The sequence below is a fragment of the Passer domesticus genome, chromosome 1, assembly GCF_036417665.1.
Source record: "Passer domesticus isolate bPasDom1 chromosome 1, bPasDom1.hap1, whole genome shotgun sequence".
NCBI classification, from domain to species: Eukaryota; Metazoa; Chordata; class Aves; order Passeriformes; family Passeridae; genus Passer; species Passer domesticus.
The window spans coordinates 77314098-77337277 of record NC_087474.1 but is presented as its reverse complement, the minus strand read 5'-3'; the positions used below and the strand labels follow the sequence as shown (position 1 = coordinate 77337277).

Genomic DNA, 23180 nt, shown 5'->3' with positions numbered 1-23180 from the left:
CTTTTGCCTCAACAATTAGCTAGGCTGTTAAACATAGGAGTTTATATAAATTACCTGGCATCTTTTGCTGAGCTACTACAGTTTCCGTGTGCCACTAAATTTACAGCCTGAGAATTCTTGTTTTATTGAGCTCAACATGAGGTTCAGGAATAAACTGAGAAGCGAAGCTACAGGAAACTACACAAGAATTACTTGCTTAATCTAGAGAGAAATAAAGTAAAGGAGACAGTTTAGGACACAAAAAGCCTTTATGTTTGAGAAGTTAACCATTTCAACAGAAGACTCTGAAGTATTTTGCAACTACTGTTACATTGGACAGTCAAGGATACAAAACTGCTGACAGAAGCAACAGTGGAGAGCACCAAATGAAAAAATGCATGCTTCAGCACAACTGCACAGATTCCTTCTCTCAATGAATACTTGCCTGCTCAGACTATACTTAACTCCTACCCATCCCAACTTTACGCCTCATCCTCCTCTCCTTCCTCTTCAAACTCGCCCTGCTCATCAGCAGTGGCATCCTGGTATTGCTGGTATTCAGAGACCAGGTCGTTCATGTTGCTCTCGGCCTCCGTGAACTCCATTTCATCCATGCCCTCGCCGGTGTACCAGTGCAGGAAGGCCTTGCGCCGGAACATGGCCGTGAACTGCTCCGAGATCCTCTTGAAGAGCTCCTGGATGGCCGTGCTGTTGCCGATGAAGGTGGCGGACATCTTGAGGCCGCGCGGGGGGATGTCGCAGACGGCCGTCTTGACGTTGTTGGGGATCCACTCCACAAAGTAGCTGCTGTTCTTGTTCTGCACGTTGAGCATCTGCTCGTCCACCTCCTTCATGGACATGCGGCCCCGGAAGATGGCGGCCACCGTCAGGTAGCGGCCGTGGCGGGGGTCGCAGGCGGCCATCATGTTCTTGGAGTCGAACATCTGCTGCGTCAGCTCGGGCACCGTCAGGGCGCGGTACTGCTGGCTGCCGCGGCTGGTCAGCGGGGCGAAGCCCGGCATGAAGAAGTGCAGCCGCGGGAAAGGCACCATGTTGACCGCCAGCTTGCGCAGGTCGGCGTTCAGCTGGCCGGGGAAGCGAAGGCAGGTGGTCACGCCGCTCATGGTGGCCGACACCAGGTGGTTGAGGTCCCCGTAGGTGGGAGTGGTCAGCTTCAGGGTGCGGAAGCAAATGTCATACAGGGCCTCGTTGTCGATGCAGTAGGTCTCGTCCGTGTTCTCCACCAGCTGGTGCACAGAGAGGGTGGCGTTGTAGGGCTCCACCACCGTGTCCGACACCTTGGGCGAGGGCATCACGCTGAAGGTGTTCATGATGCGGTCGGGGTACTCTTCGCGGATCTTGCTGATCAGGAGGGTGCCCATGCCGGAGCCCGTGCCTCCGCCCAGCGAGTGGGTCAGCTGGAAGCCCTGCAGGCAGTCACAGCTCTCCGACTCCTTCCTCACCACGTCCAGCACAGAGTCCACCAGCTCGGCGCCTTCCGTGTAGTGCCCCTTGGCCCAGTTGTTGCCGGCCCCGCTCTGACCTGCGGGGCACACCACAAGCCGGGTGCCACGTTAGCGCCCCAGGGACAAACACAGGTGATGCCACCGCCCCTTCTTCCCTCGGGGCTCCTCCCCTCTCTTCCATCCCCACTCTGCTATGGGCATTCCCAGGGGTTCCCCAGGGTCACTGGCACGCTCGCTCCAAGCCTTTTCGGCGGGTGGAGTTCTGGGAACTCCTCCACGCCACAGTCACTCACCAAAGACAAAGTTGTCGGGACGGAAGATCTGTCCAAAGGGGCCGGAGCGCACGGAGTCCATGGTGCCGGGTTCCAGGTCCACGAGGATGGCACGGGGGACATACTTGTTACCTGTGGGGGGAACCAGCAGCAGCGTTACAGTCCTGCAGCAGGCAGCCGCTGTCACAGGAGCCCTGCTGTGCTCCCATCCGCTTCCCCATGATTTGCTGCTGAGGGCAAGGAGAGTGTGGGAACTTGGAAAGATCCATGGATGGGAAAACAAAGCAGCCGTTTAAGCTGTGCTGGGGCGTCACCCACTGCGGGGAGGGCTGGGGGACCCCTGCCTGCAGCCCCCCTGCCCACCCGGGAAGCTCATTGCAGAGGGGCGTTACCGGTGGCCTCATTGTAGTAGACGTTGATCCTCTCCAGCTGCAGGTCGCTGTCCCCGTGGTAGCTGCCCGTGGGGTCGATGCCGTGCTCATCGCTGATGACCTCCCAGAACTGAGGGCACAGAAGGGTGGTCAGTGCCGCCACGCCCCTCTCTCGCCCCCCGGCCAAGTCCCCGCCACGTGGCGCGCGGGGATTCGCCGCGCGTGGGTGCGGCCCCCGGCCAGACCGAGCCGCGGCCGCGCCCCGCGCACCCCCCTGCCCCCCGACGGCAGGGGTGTGGCAGCGCCTGGCGCCCCTTCCCCCGCCCGCCGGGACCCCTGCAGCCCGCGAGGGGCTGACGGGCAGCAGCTGATGCCCCCGCCCTGCCCTTCTGCCCCAAGGCGAGCCGCACCCACGGAGGGGAACCCCGCCGCGCTTCCCCCTAAGGTGGAATAGCCAAGAACCGTCCCGCGTGGACCGTCCCAGGCTCGGGCGAGCCCAGCGGTGCTCCGTAGCGGGAAGCCGCGGTCTCTCCCTCCCGGCAGCGCTCTCCCCGGGACAGCGGAGCCCGGCTGAGCGGGCACCGCCCCACGCGCGGAGTGCCGGGCGGACGAGCGGCTCGCCGGTCCGTACCTTGGCGCCAATCTGGTTGCCGCACTGCCCGGCTTGGATGTGCACGATCTCACGCATGGTGCCGGTGTCTGAAGGTGCCGCCCCGCTACTCCTGCCGCCTTCACAGCCCGCTCCGCCCGCTCCCGCACTCGCCGCTGCGGCGGCCGCGCCCCTCGCCGCCCCTTAAATCGGGCGCCGCGCCCCGCCCCGCCGGTGACGTCATGCGGGAACGGCGCGGAGCCAATGAGCGCGCGGGGGTGGGGCGGGCCCGGGCATTGTGTCCCGCGCGGGGGGCGTGGCCGGGCGCGGGGGGCGTGGCCGGGGCGCGGCCGGCGGGAGCGGTCGGGGCGCGCCGCCGCCGCCCCGCTCGGCGCTGACAGCGGGGACAAAGGCGCCGAGCGCCGCGATGGCGCGGCCGAGCCGGGCCGGGCCGCCCACGTGGGAACCGCGGAACCTCCCTGCGGCCGCCGTCCCACCCTTCGTCCGCCCGCGGCCGCCGCCGCCGCAGCCTTTTGTTCCCCGCGAAGCGCAGCCTTCCGTGCCGCAGCAGCGGGCGTTGCCGTCGGGCGGTGGGAGGGGAACCCGCGGCTGCCCCCGCCCCCCCGCCGGTGTCTCCGTTCACACGGTGCCGGCGGGAGGCTCCCTCCCCCGTGAGGCACCGTGCACCCGCCGGCATCAGCAGGCGCCCGTGGCTGCCGCCCGTCCGCCCGCACAAGCCCGCACCGGCGGGCAGCAGCCCCGCGCCCTGAGCCGCTTTATCCGCGCTCGGCACGACGCGGGTGGGCTTCCCTCCATCACGGGCTGTGCGGTGATCCTGCCCGCCAGCCCTGCCTGCCCTCGAGGGGTGCCCGCCTGCCGCGCCTCTGTGCCGAGCTCGGCTTCTCTTTCTATGCCTAAAAAGGTCGGATTGGGTCCGGAGCTGAGCCAGGAGCCGCTCTCCAGCCAGGCTCCCTGCTCCCGCTGTCCGGCCGCAGCCAGCAGCACGCAGACAATAGCGCGGGGCTTGAGGGGGGTGGGTCCCTCATCCCTGCAGCAAGCGGGTCCCGCTGTTCGTCGCCTCGTTGCGGATTTACAGATGCTGAGGGATGAAGAAAGGAAGGGGGGGGAAGCAGGAGAGGGTTGAACATGTGGTCCCCAGAGATGGTTTCTGGTCCCTCACTTTATTTTCGAGCAGCCCGGTATGTCACCGCGGGCATGACAGCGGTGGCGGGGAGGGCAGGAGGGGGCAGCGGGCAGGGCTCGGCACTTGCCCGCGCCGCCGGAGGAGGAGGAGGAGGAGGTGGCGGGGAGGAAGAGCACGGGCAGGGCGGCACGGTTCCCGCCGTGCCCGGTGCCCTTCGGGGCGGGCAGCCCGGAGCGGCGGCTCCTCCTCGGCATCGCCTGGTTCTCACCAGGGCCTCGGTGTGCGTGTGCGGGAGGGAGGGTGCGGCTCCCTCGGGAGGCTGCTCCGAGCCACGGATTGCCCAGGCAGGCTCCCCGTAGCCAGCGCCGGGCGGGGCTCCACTAAACCCCGTTTTAGTGACCCACTAGATGTAGGCTACTTCATCTGTTCTACATTTCAGCTACTCTAGAGGTGTAGATTAAAGCACATCACCATTTTCAGCCCATATTTCTTCTTCTTTCTCCCTCCTTTGTTCTGTACACGTGCCGATGTCTCTAATCTCTCTAACCCGGTTTATGCAGATCAATAACCTTGCCTATGGATTACTCCAGATCTGATTTTACCTTCTTCCAAGGCAATCTTCAGCACAACCCGGTTTCCTCTGATTGATATGCCAACGCATCCACACCTTTCTTTTGTCTGCCTTACGGTGAGAAGGCATCCCATCTCCAAAAGGCATGCTAGAAAATACAGCCTCACGTTTGTCTCTTCAGTAGTGATTTTGAGAAAAATTAATCCGATCATTTGCAGTCCCTGTGAAATCTGTTTTTACTGGCCTAAGCCAGGAACAATTTAATTATTTGGTTGACTACACTTCACAAACAATGTGTAGCTGTAATTCCAAGCGAACATTTTTTTGTGGCATGCTAACTGCATAATCAACATCTTCATCTATAATTATTTGTTCAAGGATAGCTTGCAGATTAGCAGCTCCAGGGGACCACTGCCCGCTTCAGGTAATGATTCAAAGTAATGCCAGCCTTTCCCATGGCTGCGGCGGGTGTGCTCCTGAAAACCCTGTCACAGCAAAACCCGGTGACAGCAGAGCTGGTGCACAATACAGGTACTGTGACTCTTTGCTACTATTATTTCCAAATATCCTGCATGTTGTACCCTGCAGATTAGTTTTTTACGAGGAGAGTCACTGACATTTCGGTGTGAAGCGGAGTAGCTGATTTTACACATCCTCCATACCTACGCTAAGCTCATTCCTAACAGCTTGAGGCTTCAAAGGAAGCCATTTTAAAATCCAATTCAAGGAAAACAGATTATTAACAGCGGAGGAAACAAACCCACTCCAACGGCTTTGCCTTACAATAAACTAATACACCTCTTCAAAGCAGGGGGGATTCAAGTCTATCTGCTGTACAGAACTTGTTGAGACTGTAAGAAAAATAAAATAGGTGAAATGTTTATCTTTAAAATAAATAGCTGTTTTTCAGAGGGATGAGAGAGGAAACCCAGGTCTAGCTTTTCTGCAGCCCCTAGACCAGACTCCTTAGAGGTGAATGGCAGCCGTTCAAATCACTTCGGGAGACTCCAGGCAAAGTCCATTTTAATTCTAAGGCGAGTGTTTGGGACGGAGGGTTCCTCCAAGGTTCGGCACAGCTTATTGTCAATTACTTGCAGTGAAATGAAGTGTTCAGCTGCTGGCTGCCCGTGCCTCTCTCCCCCCTCTCTGGATCTGCCTCACACTGCTGTGCCTGTGAGCGCAGCCCCTGCCCCAGCCCCGGGGCCGGCCCTGGCTGGGCTCCTCCATCCCCATCTCCCGGCAACCGCCCCCCCGCCCGGCAGAAAGGAGCTGCACACACACACACACACACATACACACACAAAAAAAAACCAAAAAAAACCCAAAAAAAACCAAAAAAAAAGAACAACAGAAAAAGAGCCTGCAACATTCAACATTTTCACTCGCCAGGCTGATTTCCCAGGGTGTAAAAACACTGTGGGTAGGGGACTGCGGAAACAGCGGCAGGGCAGATGAAATGCCAGCTTGCAAGGTTGTTCACAGTCATTCTCGATATTAGAGAGGAGGAATAAGACAATCACAGTCAAGAGTTCTTTTAATGAAACTCAGAGGATCAACCCAGTTTTATCCAACGTGTCCTCTCCACACTCTCTTTTACCTCCCACTACAAGGTAGGGTGTGATCACCGTCTTGCACTATTGAAGTGGGCACTGATTAAAGAAAGACCTGGTTTCCTGTCGCAACCCAGGACATCCCTCTGGATGCCCTGGATGGATCAAAGCCCTGGCAGGGGCTCGGAGACCCTGGCAGGAAGACAAAGACACCTGAAAATTCGAGCTCAACTCATGGAGCAAATTACCAACTCTATATGAAGAATTACAGGTCACAAAAGTTTAAGTAGCATAGTAGTAGCAATCACAGGGTGAAGGGAAAAATTTTGGAGTATGGTAAAGGGAGTTTGGAATTCTGTACATGGGGGGTCAGGGGATCCAAGATGGAGGGATTTGGGCGTGCCCTGTCCTTCTTCTTTTTTCTCCTTGGCATGCCATGATTTTGGCACTCACAGATTGGTTTAGAGTAGAAAGTCACTGTCTAACATAGGTGATAGGTATTGGAACATAATTGTAAACATAGTATATGTAGTTTTTATTATAAAAGATAGCACCAACCCGAGAGGCAGAGAGTGTGCCTCAGACCGACCTGCAGAACAGACCTCGGCAGGCCAGACAGAAAATGTTTGAGATAAAGAAATAATAAACAACCTTGAGAATGATACCAAAGACTTCTTGACTCCTTCTTCGGCTGCTGGATTGGGGAAAAGAGGCTTTTAACAGAGACACACCTCAGGATCTTCCCAACCAGACCAGACCAGAGGAGATCCCGTGCTAGATGCAGAAGGTTGCAAAAGCCACCTAACAAAAGCCCAGGGGAAAGACTTAGTCATTTTAATTTAAAATAGAAATTTGTGCTTTTTTGGGATGTGCTGCAGCATAGTTTGTGGGTCATTAGAACATTTTTTCTGAAAAGAAACTTGGACCTGTCCCATGGCTCAGCATCACATTTCATGGAGATCCCTCTCCTTGTCTGTGGCTCCTCTCAGAATGATGGAAATTCCTTACAGACCTTGAAGTTATGCCCAAATCCCCAAGAGAAGCACCTAGACCTTCTGTGTATTGAGGGAAAGGATGCTGCATTAAACAAAAATTAAAGTTTGGACTCTCATGAGCTGAGGTCTTAGACCATAGATGAAGCTGGACATCTAGGATGGCTCCTTAAGTCATTTAGGGCAAACCAATATTTTGCTCCTCAGCGGGAATCATTGTAACTCAGCAGAGGGTCAGTGAGGGGTGGCCTGGGAGGACCCTGCTTGCATTTGAGAGGAACTCAGGGTGGTGCAGGTGGAGAAGGAATATTTTGCAGACAAAATTTTGTTGAATGTCTCTGTTTCTATGTGTCTTCATGGTTTTGTGTACAGGCTGCTTGCAGTCTGTGTCAGTGGCTGCAGCCCCCTGTGCCAGCTGCTGGGAAAGGACAGGGCTGGCAGTGGCCACAGCTCTGTGCTGTGAACCTCATTACCCTTGCTCCCAACAAAACCCCTGGCTGTAACATAGCCCAACTGCAGCGCCTGGACCCAAACTCCTGAGAAAATTGCTAAGCTGTGGGAAAGCCAGCGGCACAGCCCCCATGCCTAACAAGAAAAGGTACAAATGCAGGCAGCGAGATTATAGGAACATGATCATCAGTGGCTGAAGGACAGGGTAGAATGAACACCAGCATGGAAAGCTGTGAGGCTCTAGAGGAAGAAAGCAGAGAGGCAGCAGAAAACTGCAATGCATCAACACTGAGGGTGCGTTCATGGGAGCAGCAAAGTCCAGCCCTCCTCCCTCTGCCTGCAGCTGCCCGGCCAGCACACCAGAGTCTGTCTCTGCCCATCAGTGCAATGTTTAAACCCCACAACTCATCAAGGCCAAGCTGCCTTCAGGCCTCATACCCAGGGTTAATGCCAATGTGTCCCGATGAGACACGTACAGGGCGATCCAGGACTGGACAGTGAGGGGTGGTTACACTGTCAGAATGGCCCACACCATCCTGTCTGCTGGGTGGGCTCTGGTCACCCAACAAGCCCCAGTGGCTGAGGTCTGGGCTGTGGTCCTGCTGTATTCACAGCCCCCATGTCCTCCCAGGCAGCTCCCCAGGGGAGCAGGGTCACCCCTACAGTGCTGCCACGCCTGCCAGTGGGGCCCAGGGCCAGGGCAGCTGCCCTGTAGCCCCTGCCAGTGCTGCCCATCCTGGACCATCCCTGGCCTCATCCCTGCTGAGGCCAGGAACTTCTGGTGCATCCTCCCCACAATGGGCTTCAGCCAGATCACAAGATAATTTTTTTCTCTTTTACTGCTGCTACAAGTCATTGTTCCTAGCAAATAGTTAAAACTCTGTGGCTGTTTAATTTTTTCTGAGGGCACCTGTGTGCTCACCAGTTCCTCTTTATTACAGAGCATAAGGATTGTTTTCACGACACAAAAGCTGGAGCAAGGCTGTCAGCCAGAATCCCACTCAGTACTCTCAGAAAGGAAACCCCCCAGCCTCAGCTTAAGGACTCTCACAGCAGCACTTTGTCAGCAAAAATTACAGCAGGAAGAAGCCCCAAAGGAGGCTCTAAAGGACATCCCAGGACCACATGACACGTTTCATGTACATAGTGCCACATATTGTGCACTCGGTTTCCCATAGCACATAATGGACCTGTGTCACTCTCATTTCCACTAAGGCTGATAGGTATACGCCCACATAAACTAATAATAATATTAGGTGAAACATCTATAAAATCTTCAAGAATATATAATATGTGGGAATATAAACTACAGAAGTGCAAAAGAGAGATAGAGATGAAAAATGGTTTCTCTAATTAGGAAATTACTAGATGAGGAGAAGCAAAGAGCAGGTAAGAAGAGGCAAAGGGCAGTTTGCCTACTACCGGGGGAAAGTGTTGATGAGAAATTGATCTGCTCTCTAATAAATCCGCTTGCCTGGTCCCAAACGTGGCAAGATGTTGAATGGACGCTGGGGTCCCTGAACCAATGATGGGAAAGCATTTTGATTCCTGTGTGCTCTGCTTGCCAGGCATAAATATTAATAAGGTTCCAGCCTCAGTACTGTTGCTGATGCAGCTGTTTCTACATTCATGTGGAACAAATTCAGTAAATGCAAAAGAGCAAGGCATGAAAGAAAATATTCACTTGCTTGTCTGAGTTATTCTTGAAATCTGGTCTTGTTCCTTTCTTTCACAAGCAGTTTTTTTCTTGGGAGGGGAGTGTGTGTATGTTCAGGCTCAAGTAAAATGGGACAAATTTGCACAATTTGAGGATCTTGTTGCAAATGGCAGTGTCAGAGGGTAGAAACGCTGGCAAGACCCTCATTTGCAGCCGTCAGGTCAGAATCTGGAACCGCAGCGCTACAGGAGCCACATGCCCAGCAAATACTCCTTTTTTGTTTCGACTCTCCTCGGTTAAAAAAAATTTTTCTTTCCACCCCAACGATTCATCCTTGAAACACCGATAGCAACACGCTGCCCTGCATCAGTACTAAGTCTAATTTCTACTGAATCCGTCGCCTCCCTCGACCAGCTCGGATTTGGCATGTTAGGGAAGCAGGAGCCTTTGTAACCGGTTTGAACAAAGAAAATTTTTTTCAAGGTCTTCTGCCACCACCCTGCTCTCTCCTCCCTGCAGTTACATTGCGGCTGGCAGCGCTGCTTGCTATACGAAAGAGTGTGCTTGTCAACTCGTTAACACTTTCTTTTTGCCTTTGCTAAAGGCATGATCCTGCAAATTAATCGCAAAGACCTTGTCAAGCAGCTGCGTTGGCCTCTCAGGTGCCTCTGATAAGCATTTTCAGAAAAATGGAAAGAAAAGAAATATGATTTTGAAGGCTGAAAAAACTGGTCCCCAGATCACTCATGTGTATTAAATATCTGTCTAACAGGCAAAGAAAATGACCGAGCGATTTCTCTCTCCCTGGCACCAGTTGCTGTCCCGTGTTGGGCTGGTGGGAGATGATCTGGGTGTGAGGAGCTCGCAGCTGAGAAAAGCAGGGTTTGGGGGAGCTGTGCCGTCAGTGCAGCAGTACAGCCGTTCTCCTGATGGCAGGATTTACACAAAGGCTTTGATCGTCTGGTTTATTAAAGCTGGAAGCATCCTCACCAAGACAGAACCAAGAGCACAGCTGAAAGCACCGTTTCCATCCTTTCCTTCCCCTTGTGCTGTAAGGAATCCCTGCACCGGAGCTGCAGTGATGAGGAAAAGGCAGCAAAATTGGGGTGTGGTGGCAGAGGACAACAGCGCCAGTACTGACATTGTCACTCGGGGACATCCGTGTAGGGGACTGATAGGGGAGCAGGGGAGAGCCGACCTGTGCCCGCAGAGCTGCCTGGATTTTATGGGCTGAGGCCTCACCTTGGCACAGGTAGGTAAGCAAACCATCGAGCACTGCCTCCGAGCACACACTGCAGCATTTTACACAATGGCTAAGCGAGGTTCATCTTTACAAGGTTTATCTTCTGCTCGCAGGAGCAGGTATTTTTTCAATTGATTTGTGTAGAGGCTGGCTCAGATTCTGAATGCATTAAAAAAAAAGATATCACTTCCAAATGGCACGAATTCCTTTGTCCTGCTCTCCCCTCCCATTTTCCCATTTACATGTCTTCACAGGATTTAGGGATACTTTTCACCAATTTGTGTTTGCCTCACGAGAAACATTTAACTTCACATACACTAATCTTTCAATCCTGAGGAAGGTGACCATCCACCCCAGGACACTGTAATAGCAGCAACAGTGCCTGGCACCAGCTTTTTCAAACACAAAAGCAGAAAAGGGACATAATTTCTCATGCTTTCTGAGAGGGAGCAGAGAAGGATATTTTTCAGCTGCTGTTCAAGGGTGAGAGACAGACTTTTTGAAGATGCAGTTTCAGCCTCTTGGAATCATACTTTGAAAATGCAGTAAGGGGACTGATAACATTTTCCTAGGGTGATGTGTTCTGACAGCCAAACTCTTCTGTCTGTTCTGTTGTCATGCAAATAAGGAACACCCCCATCTCTGGCTACTAGTGTGAATTATTGTTTTAAGTGTTTTTTAACTCAGGAATTTGGAAACAGATCACTGAAGTGATGTTTGCAAAAGTCATATCCAGTGTAATCACCAATAGCATCAGATACACTGATGAGGTGGCAAACAGGAGCTGTTTGACATACTTGTGCTAAGTAATAAAATACACACCAGATCTAAATAATGATTTTCAAGAACTCCACTAGGAACTTAGAGATCCTGGCCAAAGCAGCCATATCCTTATGGATCAGGTGACATTTGCTGCTCTCTAGTAATGTACAAACTATTGAGCTATTTATTCTTTCTGCTAAAACACTGTGTTCAACAGAGCAGGAAGGAAAACCAAGAGAAAAAACTGGATTGAGCTGAGGAACTTCTGAGTGCAGACTGGGAGGCTGCTAAGGGACAATGCCAGGCCTGTTAGCTTCCTGCCTTGCCCAGGGAAGAGGATGGAAAATAATCAAAGCTGGTTTTGTACAGTTAGTTTTGCTTACTTGCAAATGGAAAAATGAAAAGGCCATGGCATCACTTTAAAGAGTAATGAAAGAGAGTGGCTGTTTGGAGAAGCAGACTGAGAGGCAGGCCCTTGCTGGCATGCTGGAGAATGGGACAAGCCGTACGCAGGCACGTCCAGTTGGACCTGCAGGGTAAGGGTCTTGTGACATAGGCTAGTAAGTCCAAGGCTCAGTGTAAAGACCAAAAGAAGATTCAAGGAAATCCTGGCATCAGTAGAAGGAAAGTACCCAGAGGGGTGGGGAAGAGACCAGAAGTGCAGCAAGTTCCATAACCATGGCAACAGCAAACTATCTGTCAAAAAAAGGAATTTCATTCCACTCCCAAAGCAGCCTGAATCTCGGTCAAACCTTTGTTTATGTGGCTGCCAGTGCTGCATGTTAAACCAGTAATTTCCATGGCTATGAACGTGACTCTCTGCATCCTGAGCAGACAAGTGAGCCCTTGAGTCTGCAGCAGACTGACATTCCCTCTGGTTCAAGGACACCACACATCCTCTGCCCTGGCCTTGCACTGGTCTAGGTGACCCAGGGACAGAAAAACATCAGGATCCACCAGGTGTGTTGTATGTCACATAAGGTCTAGGAATTGAATTGAGCAATATAAAGGAAAACATTTTTCAGTACTGTCTCATGGGGTTTTTTCCTTCTCTTCTCAGCCTTTGAAAATGTCATTTTCATTAGCCTTTCACACCTGTGCCCTTCCCTGTCAGGTCACAGGTGTGTAATAACCCATTGCTCCTGTAGAACTCACTACAGCTGCTGACATCTATGTAAGGGAGTTGGTGTTGGCAAGATTCTTTGGGATTCTCCACTATGGAGCAGTCTATCTGCATACAAAATATGATTTCCAGTTGACTGCATAAACCTCTTGTCCCCAAGGGGAGCAATGAGTCACTCTGTGTTAGTGCCTCCCGTCCAGCAGCTACGAAACCACACGTCTCAAACGCTCCAGCAGATCTAAGGCAAGGTCCTCCAATGACTCATATGACAATGAAAGGAAGCTGTCTGATTTGATAACAGCAGAAATTCAGCCTGGGCTCACAGAGGTCCTTACAAGCTGTGTGTCACACGGAGTTGCGTTCAGCTGCAGGGAGATAGGCAACAATTATAGTACTCTTCTAGTCTGCAGAGGAGAGAAATAAAGCAGGGTAGAAGGGATTCGCAGGAGGCCACTGCCAGACAGACACGATTTCTAATCAAACACACTGTGCAGAGGATCCCAACTGACACAGAATTGCTGTGCCACCTGCATTCCAGGCTTCATCCCACGTGTATGGAAATCCTAACAGCTGAGGTTACAAACCCCGGAAAAAACCAAAAACTTTTACCTTAAGTCTTTTGGAAATCAGGAACTTCATTTCCTTGTAGTAAATCTGCCTAGGTACCAACATGTATCATGAGGAGGTGTTGTAGCACTTCTGCTAACACTGTCATAGCAGCTACTGCAGATGTGGAATTGCTTGTACATCTATATTTTGCATCTGCTTACTAGTGGTTTTCAGACAATTTTTTTTTCAGATGGGGCTAGCTTTCATAGTGCTTTGGATTGCAAGATTCATAGCATGAACTTGGTGTAGTCCCCTTGCAGATCCCTTAAACTGGTTTTCATACAAGTTCACAAGTCTGATTCCTCCATTTTCTGCAACTTTTTCGAAGTTCCAGCCTGGATTCTCTTTCCATCTCTTTTTTTGAGACTACAACTCGGGCTGATCAACACTTGACAAAGTGTTTTGGGTCCCGAGGTTACTCCTATGGCCATGGTTAGATGACTCAGGGGCAACTTCCTATCACATCTAACCAACAACCCATGCCAGGAAAAGGTGTTGACCAGTTTGATTCCCCAGACTGACTCATCATCATGTCAGATGATCACGAGAAAAAGGGACTGGGCCAGCCCCACCTTAAACTGGTTTAGGCGCCCACAGCCTCACAACCATGGTAACACTAAAGTGTAAGCAGAGACACTTCTCCCTTTCTTGCTTGCTTGCCTGATTCTGCCCTCCATGATGACAGCACACGTTTTTGAGCAGGGGGACAACAATCTACATCAGAGGATGGATCCAGCTGAGAAAAACTATTCAATGACAAAAAAAAAAAAAAAATCCCAAAACCAAACCAACCAAACAAAAAACACCAAGGAAGTATTTTTTCCAGATCCTCAGGTGCTTTGATGAGAGAAAAGATCCCCCTCAGCCATCAATGCCACTGATGGAAGTCTACATAAAATGAGCATCCAAGTCTCAAACAAAGAAGATCCCTGGAAGCCTGGGACTGCAGCACAGCTACTGCAGCAGCAGCCTGGTGTCATGGAGCCTTAGCAGAGCAGCTGGAAGGTTTTGCTCGGCTTTTTCAAGAGTCATTTACTCCTCAGCAGATAGATGACAAATCAAGAAAATTAGAACACCCTAGGCATCAACTGGAAGTTCACTGACACACACTAATGGTTACCTGCCTTCTCACATGTCAGATTCACTCTTTATTCATGCAGGAGCCAAAGCACAGAACGCATTTTGGAATCAGAAAAAATTGCTGCTCTCAGTGATATCCCAGTTCATAACTGTGCTTTAATGGATTTTGACTCCACAGTTACCAGGAAGAAGATTTACTCATCACTTAAAACTGGAGGGGAGATGATGATCAGTAAAAATCAAGGTTTAGGATCTAGTCACTCTTATGGACACTTTTGGAGAAGAACAAGGTAGATAGAAGCACCTACCTTTAAATCATACTTCCCAGAGCTTGGATCTCACCTGAGCAGGAATACACGCACATCCATATAAACAGGCAGTGCTTTTGCCAAGGTGTGTTTGCTTTATCATTATTTTTCTCTCCAGTGTGTCACTACAGCTGAGGCTCGTTGCAGCCTCATACCTGACAAACAAGGCAGACCTATGGGTGCTGCTTTCAAGGCCATGGGAAAAAAAGATGAGTATTTTAAAAGAAATGCAAGAAGGTCCATACACATATAGAGTGCTTTCCCCTCTCATTTTGTAGGGATTATCATGACCTTGCAGTGCTGTAATAAAGAAATTCATTTCACACTTGATGGTCTGGTTCTGCACAGCTCTACTCACACACCTGCACTGCAAATAAAAATGCTTAACCAGCATTTTAGTCGCTAGATGAATGTTTTCCCTTTTCTGAGCTCAAACAAGGGTTTAGTACGATTTACAGAGAGCAGCTGTATTGCACAGAAAAGCATTGAATACATGGAACTGCTAACAAGCAGAGGAGCCCTGTGACTTACTTCTACAGGTCTGCAGGGGTTAGGATAAGGGAAGTTACAGACACTTTGGAGAAGACTCCTGGTGAGAAGAGGAACAGATCACAGCGTGATGAAATAGGGGCAGTTCCCTGTAGGGAGAAGCAAGTCAGGAGACAGCCTTGGAAGCAACACCAGACGTGGTGTTGACATGATGTGGAAAGACCAGTGAAGAAAACTCTTACTTCAGTCCAGCAGATGACTTGAACAAATGTTCAGCACACAAAGAGGCCCAAACTTCTACTTTGTGGGAAGACACACTGAGCTGGAACTCTGTTAGAACAGATCCTCCACTAGGACTTCATTGCAGAAGCCAACTCTGACCCAGCAAAGCAAAGTAACTGGCTGTGCACACTTAGAGAAGGATTTGCCTGCATGAATAAATCTGTCTGCAAAGCTGTGCAATGCCTTACCTTTCACCTCCTTTCAAGTCAATGGAAACCAGGCAGGAGAGGTTCCTTCTCTCTCAAAAGAGACACCTAAAGCAGCTCAGGTGAACTGTGCCCTAATATTTCCTCTTCTCTCCACTGATCAAGCAAGCCTGGGGCAAATTCCTCTATCACCTGCAGGTGTCTAACCACAGGAATCTCAGCACCACCACCTGTGTGGCTTCCAGCAGACATTTTATTCTGTTCCTAGAATTTTATCCCTGCAATGCTCCTGGCTGTTTTAGCTGGCAGGCCTGCCTACCCAGCTGCAGGGTGAACCTCCAGCTGCAGTAAGCAGAGTGCATGCAGCCAACACTCTCTCCCTTCCAAGGTGGCTTTTGTCACCTTTTTGCCTGTTTGTTTTCACAGCTGCCACAGGCGAAGTGTCAGTTTGCAACAGGTTGTGGGGACAGGTTTTTGAGCCCCAAGACAAGACCCAGCTTCTGCAGTTCCTCACCTTGTGGGAGGCCACCCCATGTTGAGGGAAGCAGCTGGGACTGGCTGTGGAGTGGGGGGCACGTGGGACCAGCACAAGCCTGATGCTGTTTCAGCAGTGAGGCAGGGGACAGACTGAATGGGGCGCTGACACCCATTGTGACATTACGGCACCGTGCATCCCATAACGCTTAGTGCAAGAAGCAAGTGACAAATGTAGGGCAGGGGAGGTGGCGTGCGACCCCCCCTCCCTCCGTCCAAGCTGATCCTGTGCCATGGGATGTCGGGGTATGGCAGCTGAGCCGGGCTTAGCTGCCTCCTGGGATTTAGTGTCAGTGCGGCAGCATGAGCAGAAATTAGCAGGGCTGAGGATTTACTTTTGGCAGATGCCAGGAGAGCTGGAGCAGCTCAGGGAAGAAAAGTGATGAAGGGTTCCTGTCCCTCCACCCATTTCTTCAATGGGAAAACGAAATCTTACCATTTAGAAATGGAAATTTTGATTTCTAGCGTTATGTAGGAAACCAGAGGCAGAAGAAATGCTGATTAAAAAGCCAATCTGTACCCGTAACGTGCTTGTTCTTTGTGCAGCGATGATTGCCCTGCCGGTGGCGTGAAGACACACGTTTCCAATTGTAAAGGGCTCTCGGCCATCGGAGAGCCGACTATATTCCTATCAGCATCAGACGGTGCAGTTACTGAAAATCCTCTCCAGTAATGACCGACTTTGCTGTGCTGCAGCAGAAAGAGTGACGAGCACAGAATTCACACCCAAAGTAGGGCTTTTAATTATTCACGGCTCCATATTCTCCAGAGCTATGCAAACCCGAATCACTCGCTTTGTAGATCCCCACTGCCGAAAACCTTCACAGCTGAACGAAGCCAAGGTCGCTGTGACCTTCTTCCCCCTTCCCGAGGCTGCACAGCCCCACGCTGTCCCTTTCCCTCTCGCCTGGAGCCCGGGGCTCCTGTCGGGTGCCTCCCCGGAGCCATCGGAGCGCCAGCCGCGCACCGCCCGCAGGGGCTCCCCTGCCCCCTGGTGGGCTTTCCCCGTCCCTGCGGCTGCTGCCCGCGTCCCTCTCCCAGCGCGGCCGGGCCCGGGGAGGTGGGAGCCGCGCACGGAGCGGGTGCGCTCCGGGGCTGTGCACGGGGCGTGCCTGCGCACCGCGGGGGGGGCTGTGTCCTTTGGGATGGGATGGGAATAGTGGGAAACGGAGGGGGAGTGCAGCGGCCGGGGGGAGCGCAAGTTCAGGGGGCACGGAGGGGCCGCGCTCCGGGGGCTGTACCCGGGCGCGCGTGTTCGTGCTGGGGATTCTGTGCGCGGACGGAGGGGAGGCTCGGGGAGGAGCGGGCAGCGGTGTGCGGATGTTCCCTGGGAACATCGCTGGGAGGGTGGGAAGCGTGCAGGCCCGGGAGCCGGAGGGCCGGTGCCGGAGGCGGAGCGCCGCGGCGGGGCGGGCCCGGCGAGGGGCGGCCTCAGCCTCAGCCTGCCCCTGCCGCTCGGGCCTGGCGCGCTCGGGCCTGGCCGCGCCGGGAGAAGCGGCCATGGAGGCGGCGGCGGGCGGCGGAGCGGCGGGCGGCATCGCCCTGCACGACTTCAGCGGGCAGCTGGGCGAGCAGCGGGTGCACTTCCACGCCATGCGGCTGCGGGACTCGCTCTTCCTCTGGGTGGGCGCCGCGCCCGCCCTGGCCAGCCTGGCCGTCGCCATGTGCAGCCCCCGTGTGAGTGTCGCTGCCGCGTCCCGCCCGAGCCCCGCGGCGCTGGGGGGCGGCCCCGCCGCCGGTACCCCGCGCTGCCGGCACTAAGCCGGGCCCTGTGCTGTGCTCCGCTTGCAGGACAGCATCCCGGTGGCCGCCTCGCTCCTGGGGGACCCCTCGGACACCGCCTCGTCCTGCCTGGCGCAGCGCTTGGGTAGGTGCGGGGAGGCGCGTCCCGCCGGGAACGCGCGGGTCGGGCCGGGCCGGGCCGGGGCTGCGGGGATGCGGGGATGCGGTGCGCGCTGCCCCGGCCGCAGAGCTGCACTGCTGCAGGCCGCGCCTGCTTCCATCCCATCGCCGAGTCACTCGTGTTTTCCCATCCCTCTACGAGTCTGCGGCTCCTGAGTCAGCGGCCTTGCGCACGCTGTGCGCTACCAGAAGTGAATTGTTTGGTATCCTTATCCTGGCTTTGGGTGCGAGGCAGGGCAGCGCATGCTGCACCTGTCGAGTGGGGTTTCAAGTGACCTCCTCTCCGTGAAGCTGTGACACTGCTGTGCTGGTGGCCGTCATGCCAGGCACCTGCGTTTTACCTGAAGATGAAGCCAACCTTCATCACGTCTCGCACCTTTTAGCCCCCACATTCCAAGAAGTTCTGGCCTGGGAAGCCCAGGGTTGTCTCACACATGCCTGGGCTTGATGTGACTGGCCCAAATGGGCACTGCTCAGGATGCTTCCTTTTCCATCATGTGCAGTGTGCTACAGCTACTGCAGTAGCTGAAATCCTGAATCTTAATGACAGCTTGCAAAGTCCCATGTCCATACTAAAAAGATTAAAAATACACGGCCTAATCATCCTTGCTCCTTCTCAGCTCTGACGGCTGTGTCATGCTGGTTGCTCATCATCACCCACCAGTGGCTGATGCAGCTCCAACTGGTGAACTGCTGATGGTCTTGTTACCAAGTTTTAAAAGCAACATGCTGAGCTGCTCCGTCTCACCTTACTTCCTCTGTTTTAGATGGAAAGGCCGCAGAATTATTAATGATCTGCGTGCTGATCTCCATTTCAGACAGTATGTCCTGAGTTTGTACTGTCAGGCACTTGCATAGGTCTACACCTTCTTCTCCATAGCCTCATATAAAACAAGGTTGCTCTCAAGACTAATCTTTGAAAAATGGTGTTAGCATCTTTTCTTCTTCCCAATAACTTCTCCGTGAAAGAGACTGTTTTAGTCGACCCTGGTGGCACAACTTTCTCTACACACTGAGTTCAATCCATTCCACCTGAAGTAATAATTTTATGGGGTACTGTGTAACACAGCTTCTTTATGTGTAATTAGTGCCTTATCCTTAGGAAGTCACTAAAAGTGCAGTCAGAGAGGATTTATTTGGGATAAAGTATAATAGTTTATTCCACTTTCCATTTGGTCTCCTTGTCACTCCTTTCTTTGGAATCTCTCTCTAATGTTCTGTGTAGCATTGCAGCCCAGCTGACAGCTCTAAGTTATCTTAATGATTGCCATACTCCTTTTGGGTTTTTTCTCTTTGTACATGTGCTTGCTATCTCTCTTAAAGGATTTATTACACGTTTCATAGCTGAAGTTCATAATAACTTGCCATTTCTTCCATTAGCTCTTTCAGTGTTCTAGGACAGAGTCTGCCTGAGTCACCTGACTTTCCTCCTAGCGAGTTGTCTCAGTTTTGCTGCCTTTTCTTCTTTTTTTTTTTTAAGGTGCTTTTATTATTTGCATTCCTAATTTCCCATACTTTGTTACTGAGAACTGATACTGTTGCTTGGTACTGGTCTATAGGTTACTCTTTATCCTTGGACTATAATGCACCTTCCTATTTTCTTCTTCTTTGTGTGCTTTAGGTGTCTTTTGTTATTTCATTTTAAATTTCTGAGCCAGTTGTGGCCCAGCTAGGCTTTTGGTCCATGCTCCTCTGTATCCATGACATCTGTCCACTGGGTTGCAGGTTTCCTTGCCAGTCAGCTGCTTTCATATTATTTTTATATACTATTCTTCCTTGTGTGATCCTGGTTAAAGTATATTATTTTGGAGAAGGCCTATAGACCTTTTTCACCTTTGGTTCAAAGGGGAAAGTCAGTAATACACTTATGGAGTTGAATAATTATGTGCTTGCTCTTTTCCTGAGCTTCTGGGAAAAGAAATATGTATTTTTGAAATCTTACACCAGTCTTTAGGCTGGCTTTTGACAGTCCAGCAATTTAGGTCAACTCATGATCACTTAGTCCAAATTTATTTATTTATTAATCTATTTTATTTTTTATTTATTTATTCTGAGACCAGTGGATCTGAAAGATCATCAAGAAGCATCCCTTATCTTTGATTCACAAAGTGCTTGGTAAGGAAATCTGTGCTCTGCCTCAGCTAGAAATACCCAGCTTTGCTGTTGTTGGTGTTTAGTTTTTCTCTGGGGATTTAAATCCTTGTTACTCCCACACAATCTGTAATAGCAGAGATGCTATTCACAGCCAAGTCTGACTTGTAGTTGTACTTCCAAGGTAGCCTTTTAACCATCCTGACATGTGATAACCTTCAGGCAGGCAGTTTTTCTCCCCTTTCCTCCCCCCACCATGCTTGTCACCATTTTTTCCGTGCAGTTCCTTGTCTCCACAGGCACTAGCAGGAGTAGCATGCAGTGCCATTTGCACAGAGCTATTTCTGTTTCTTACACTTGCCAGTCACATTCCATCGTCTGCCTTGTGTTCTGCAATGCCAGGTTTCCTGCCCTGGAGCAGGAGTTTCAGTGCTGTTGTGCATCACGGTGCATGCATTCTCCTTATGTCTTCTGGGTAGTTTGGTAGGGGTCCTAGCCACAACAGCTGCATTTCGTGTGTCGGCTCTATCTCCTTCCTTATTTCTGATTTTTTTTCTCTTGCTGAAGACACATGCACTTCATTCTTATTCCTCTTTCTACAAATGTCTATATCTACTTTTATGGGGTGCAGTTTCCCACCACCCTGCCCGATCACTTTGGCACAAGATGTGTCTCACTAGTCAATGAACCCAAATTCTAAGAGTGTTTCCTGTAGGATATGGGAGGCCAATTCTTGAGAAAGTCCTTGTCCATTTGTGTGCATATCCTGAAATCACAGTGCTTTGGGCTGCAGTACTGATTAGTGCCTTGTCTTCAATCTTCCTTCTGTAGGGACTGGCAGACTCTCGGTGAAAATCACCTCAACCTTTTCTTTGAATATTTCTTGCCTGGGCACTGGTCACTGTCATCACCTCTTTTCCAGCATAAATAGTCTACAAATATATGTCTTACATTTGTCCTGCCTCTTCTGCTCCTGCTGGGCTCCTCTTCAAGTTTTGGTGCTCTGTACATGAAGTTGTGGGAGCAGATCTGTGCTGCTGTAGTTTCCCCTGGCACTCAGCACATCCTGGACAATGGCTGTCAAAGATGATTTTCCTTCACTTTGAAGAGCCACTGGAATAGGGATTATTACCCAGGCAGCACGGGAAGCAGACCTGCTGGAGGGCTTTTTAGGTAAGCCTTGTCCTTTGCAGTTTTCTGCTTTACTCTGAAGCTGCAGATGGTCTTCCACAGGGACATAAGATCTGCCTTCTTTTGTCCTTCCCGCAGGAGTGCACGTGTCCAACTGAATCCTCAGGAAGCAGGGACAGAAAAGGTCCCCCTGCCCCTCAGAGCTGGGCCAGAGCCCTGGGAGCAGAGGTCCTTGGCACAGGCAGCCCAGAGGGACTCCCAGATTCACACTGTTCCTGGGAACTGGAGCAGCATCCCAGAGACTCTATAGGCAAACAGAATTAAGAAGTTGAGTTTTGACACTGCAGTGCACTGTGTAGTTTTGTTAGCTAGGATAATGGCATTAATTAGTTCAGAATTAGCATTGCATTCATTTAGGGCATGATGATGAAGCACTAGTGCTTACAAAACATGCTGCTTTGTACCACAGAAATCTAGTGCCAGGTGCTAATTTTTGCAATCAGAGCACCATGCTGCATTATATCAGCATTTTGTAGTGCCAAGTCTTAAACAGCAAATGAATCCTTTCATTGCAGAAGCAGTTCTGCTTACTGAGTCAGGAAGCTGGTAACCTGTTAGGACAGAAAATAATAAAAAAATCATTTGCATAATGACAATGCCTTAAAGGAGTTTTTAACTATATTTTATACATACATACATACATATGTAAGGGTTTCTGTTTTTAACTGCTTAGTTCCCTATTTAGAAAGGATTAAAATCTTAGAAGTCTGTGTCTCTATTTTGAAGTGTTAAAAATTCAGATGACTTTTTTGAATATTCAGCAGAACAGTCTGATTTGTGTCTGGGGTCATTAGCTCCCAGCTCATTCCCGGACAAGAATATCTCGTGACCCAAATACTATTTCTTGTCTTGTATTTTACACAACTCAATTTAAATTTAGTGCCTAATTTTCCTGTATGGTGCTTACATTTTTCAAAAAGTTTAGCTTCAGTAATATATAATGAGAGCCACAAATTTGCCATATTGCCATGGTAAAATTTAAGTAGGGTAGCATTTTATTTATAAAACGCTTCTTGGTGTTATCTCTTCTACTCTGATAATTAAGTCTTCTTGTCCCATTGGACAGTTTTTTTGTCACTGTTAATTAGCTCTGTCATGGAAGGCAGCTCTTAATTTTGTAGCACCTCTCTCTAGGTACTTGTCATTACCGTAGCCTGGAACTTGTGCTTGGCTTCATCTTGTTCAGCAAAGGCTCTCCAGCCTCTTGGAGCATTCATGGACACAGTATGGAAAAAGGTTAATAGAAGCAAAATTGATAGCAAGCTTAGAGCTGGTGAATAGCTTTTTGGGGCCTTTTAAGGCTTATGAGCCTTTCAAGGTTCATTAAAAAAACAGAATTAATTTGGACCCAATGACTTTCTTGAGCACTTTCCCTCTAATGTTTTACACAGCACAGATTTACAAACTCTGAATTTCAGTGCTAAGGGTCCAGTACAGTCTGCGGTGTCACTTACAATGTAAGATTTAAGAAGTGTCCAAAAATCCACTACAAGCTCTGCAAGGCTCTCCAGTGGCTAGTGGTGTCTTGTGTCAAGTAAAAACTAGTTGACAGTCACCAGTCTTACATTGTTCACTTCTGTGATGTGCAAAATCTTGGCCAACTCCCCAGTGGTCAGAGACTTGTTCTGCTTTTCATTTATAACTGCACCCAGCACAGCAAGAGTGGAGAACATCTTAGAAATCTGCATGATGTGGCTTTTCAAGAGGCTTGCTCAAATACCATAATCGCTTTTATGTAAGAATAAACTTTGGCTGACTACTCTGTTTTGTGTTTTAGCCAGCAAGACCAAAAAGCAGATATTTGTCAGCTACAACCTTCAAAACACAGACAGCAATTTCACCTTACTCATAGAAAACAGGATCAAAGAAGAAATGACAGCTTTTCCAGACAAGTTCTGATTGTGCATCATTGTAAAAGAAGAAGAAAGTTTTGTTTCAGAAAAACTGATTGCAATTTTCACACTGACATTAAGTTAGTATATTTCTTTTGTATTGTTTTGGTTGAATTTGTGTTTGTTATTAAATATAGATACACTTGACAAGGATTTTCTTTTTTTTCAAATAGAATTTGAATTTTCAAAGCAATTTTTTTTTGCTACCCTGCCAAGTAGGATAGCAAATGAATGCTGCAATGGATGAACATGATTGAAAAAGTGCATGTGGTGTGTGGCCTGCACACAGTACTGGGATCTGATGGCAAATCAGTTCCAAATGCTACCTGTACAATTAATCTCTTGTGTACCAGGACTGAACATAGTATAGCAGCTTTTAGTGTTCAAATAAAGAAACCCCACATTTTTGTATGGTAAAGCTGTGACACGAGTGTTACTTTTGTCCTTTTAGCCCCTTTGGTTGTAGTACTGGTGCTAAACAATGGAT

General features: G+C 50.4%; 2 protein-coding genes and 1 long non-coding RNA gene across 3 annotated transcripts; 1 reads left to right on the top strand and 2 right to left on the bottom strand.

Moving 5' to 3' along the window:
- Positions 1-229: 229 nt before the first annotated feature.
- Positions 230-2863, bottom strand: LOC135303836 (tubulin beta-2 chain). The gene is made up of 4 exons (XM_064426033.1): positions 2720-2863; positions 2110-2218; positions 1739-1849; positions 230-1522 (listed from the first exon to the last, which is right to left on the bottom strand). Exons 1-4 carry the CDS (start codon positions 2774-2776, stop codon positions 462-464), a joined length of 1338 nt encoding a protein of 445 aa, XP_064282103.1. The 5' UTR covers positions 2777-2863; the 3' UTR covers positions 230-461.
- An 8045-nt stretch (positions 2864-10908) lies between these two features.
- On the bottom strand, positions 10909-15992 carry LOC135303818 (uncharacterized). Its single transcript, XR_010365203.1, has 2 exons — positions 15126-15992; positions 10909-12573 (listed from the first exon to the last, which is right to left on the bottom strand). It is a non-coding gene; the product is annotated as an uncharacterized LOC135303818 (long non-coding RNA).
- A 930-nt stretch (positions 15993-16922) lies between these two features.
- On the top strand, positions 16923-23111 carry PSMG4 (proteasome assembly chaperone 4). The gene is made up of 3 exons (XM_064425965.1): positions 16923-17294; positions 17409-17484; positions 22579-23111. The coding sequence occupies exons 1-3, from the start codon at positions 16938-16940 to the stop codon at positions 22698-22700; spliced, it is 555 nt and encodes a 184-aa protein (XP_064282035.1). The 5' UTR covers positions 16923-16937; the 3' UTR covers positions 22701-23111.
- Positions 23112-23180: the final 69 nt, after the last annotated feature.

Excerpts from the sequence above, each read along its gene's own strand:
- LOC135303836 (XM_064426033.1), bottom strand. The coding sequence starts at position 2,776 with ATGCGTGAGATCGTGCACATCCAAGCCGGGCAGTGCGGCAACCAGATT. Across the intron at positions 2,219-2,719 it reads GCAACCAGATTGGCGCCAAG|TTCTGGGAGGTCATCAGCGA; the intron begins GTACGGACCGGC and ends CTGTGCCCTCAG. Across the intron at positions 1,523-1,738 it reads TCCCGACAACTTTGTCTTTG|GTCAGAGCGGGGCCGGCAAC; the intron begins GTGAGTGACTGT and ends TGTGCCCCGCAG.
- PSMG4 (XM_064425965.1), top strand. The coding sequence starts at position 16,938 with ATGTTCCCTGGGAACATCGCTGGGAGGGTGGGAAGCGTGCAGGCCCGG. Across the intron at positions 17,295-17,408 it reads TCGCCATGTGCAGCCCCCGT|GACAGCATCCCGGTGGCCGC; the intron begins GTGAGTGTCGCT and ends CTCCGCTTGCAG. Across the intron at positions 17,485-22,578 it reads CTGCCTGGCGCAGCGCTTGG|CCAGCAAGACCAAAAAGCAG; the intron begins GTAGGTGCGGGG and ends TTTGTGTTTTAG.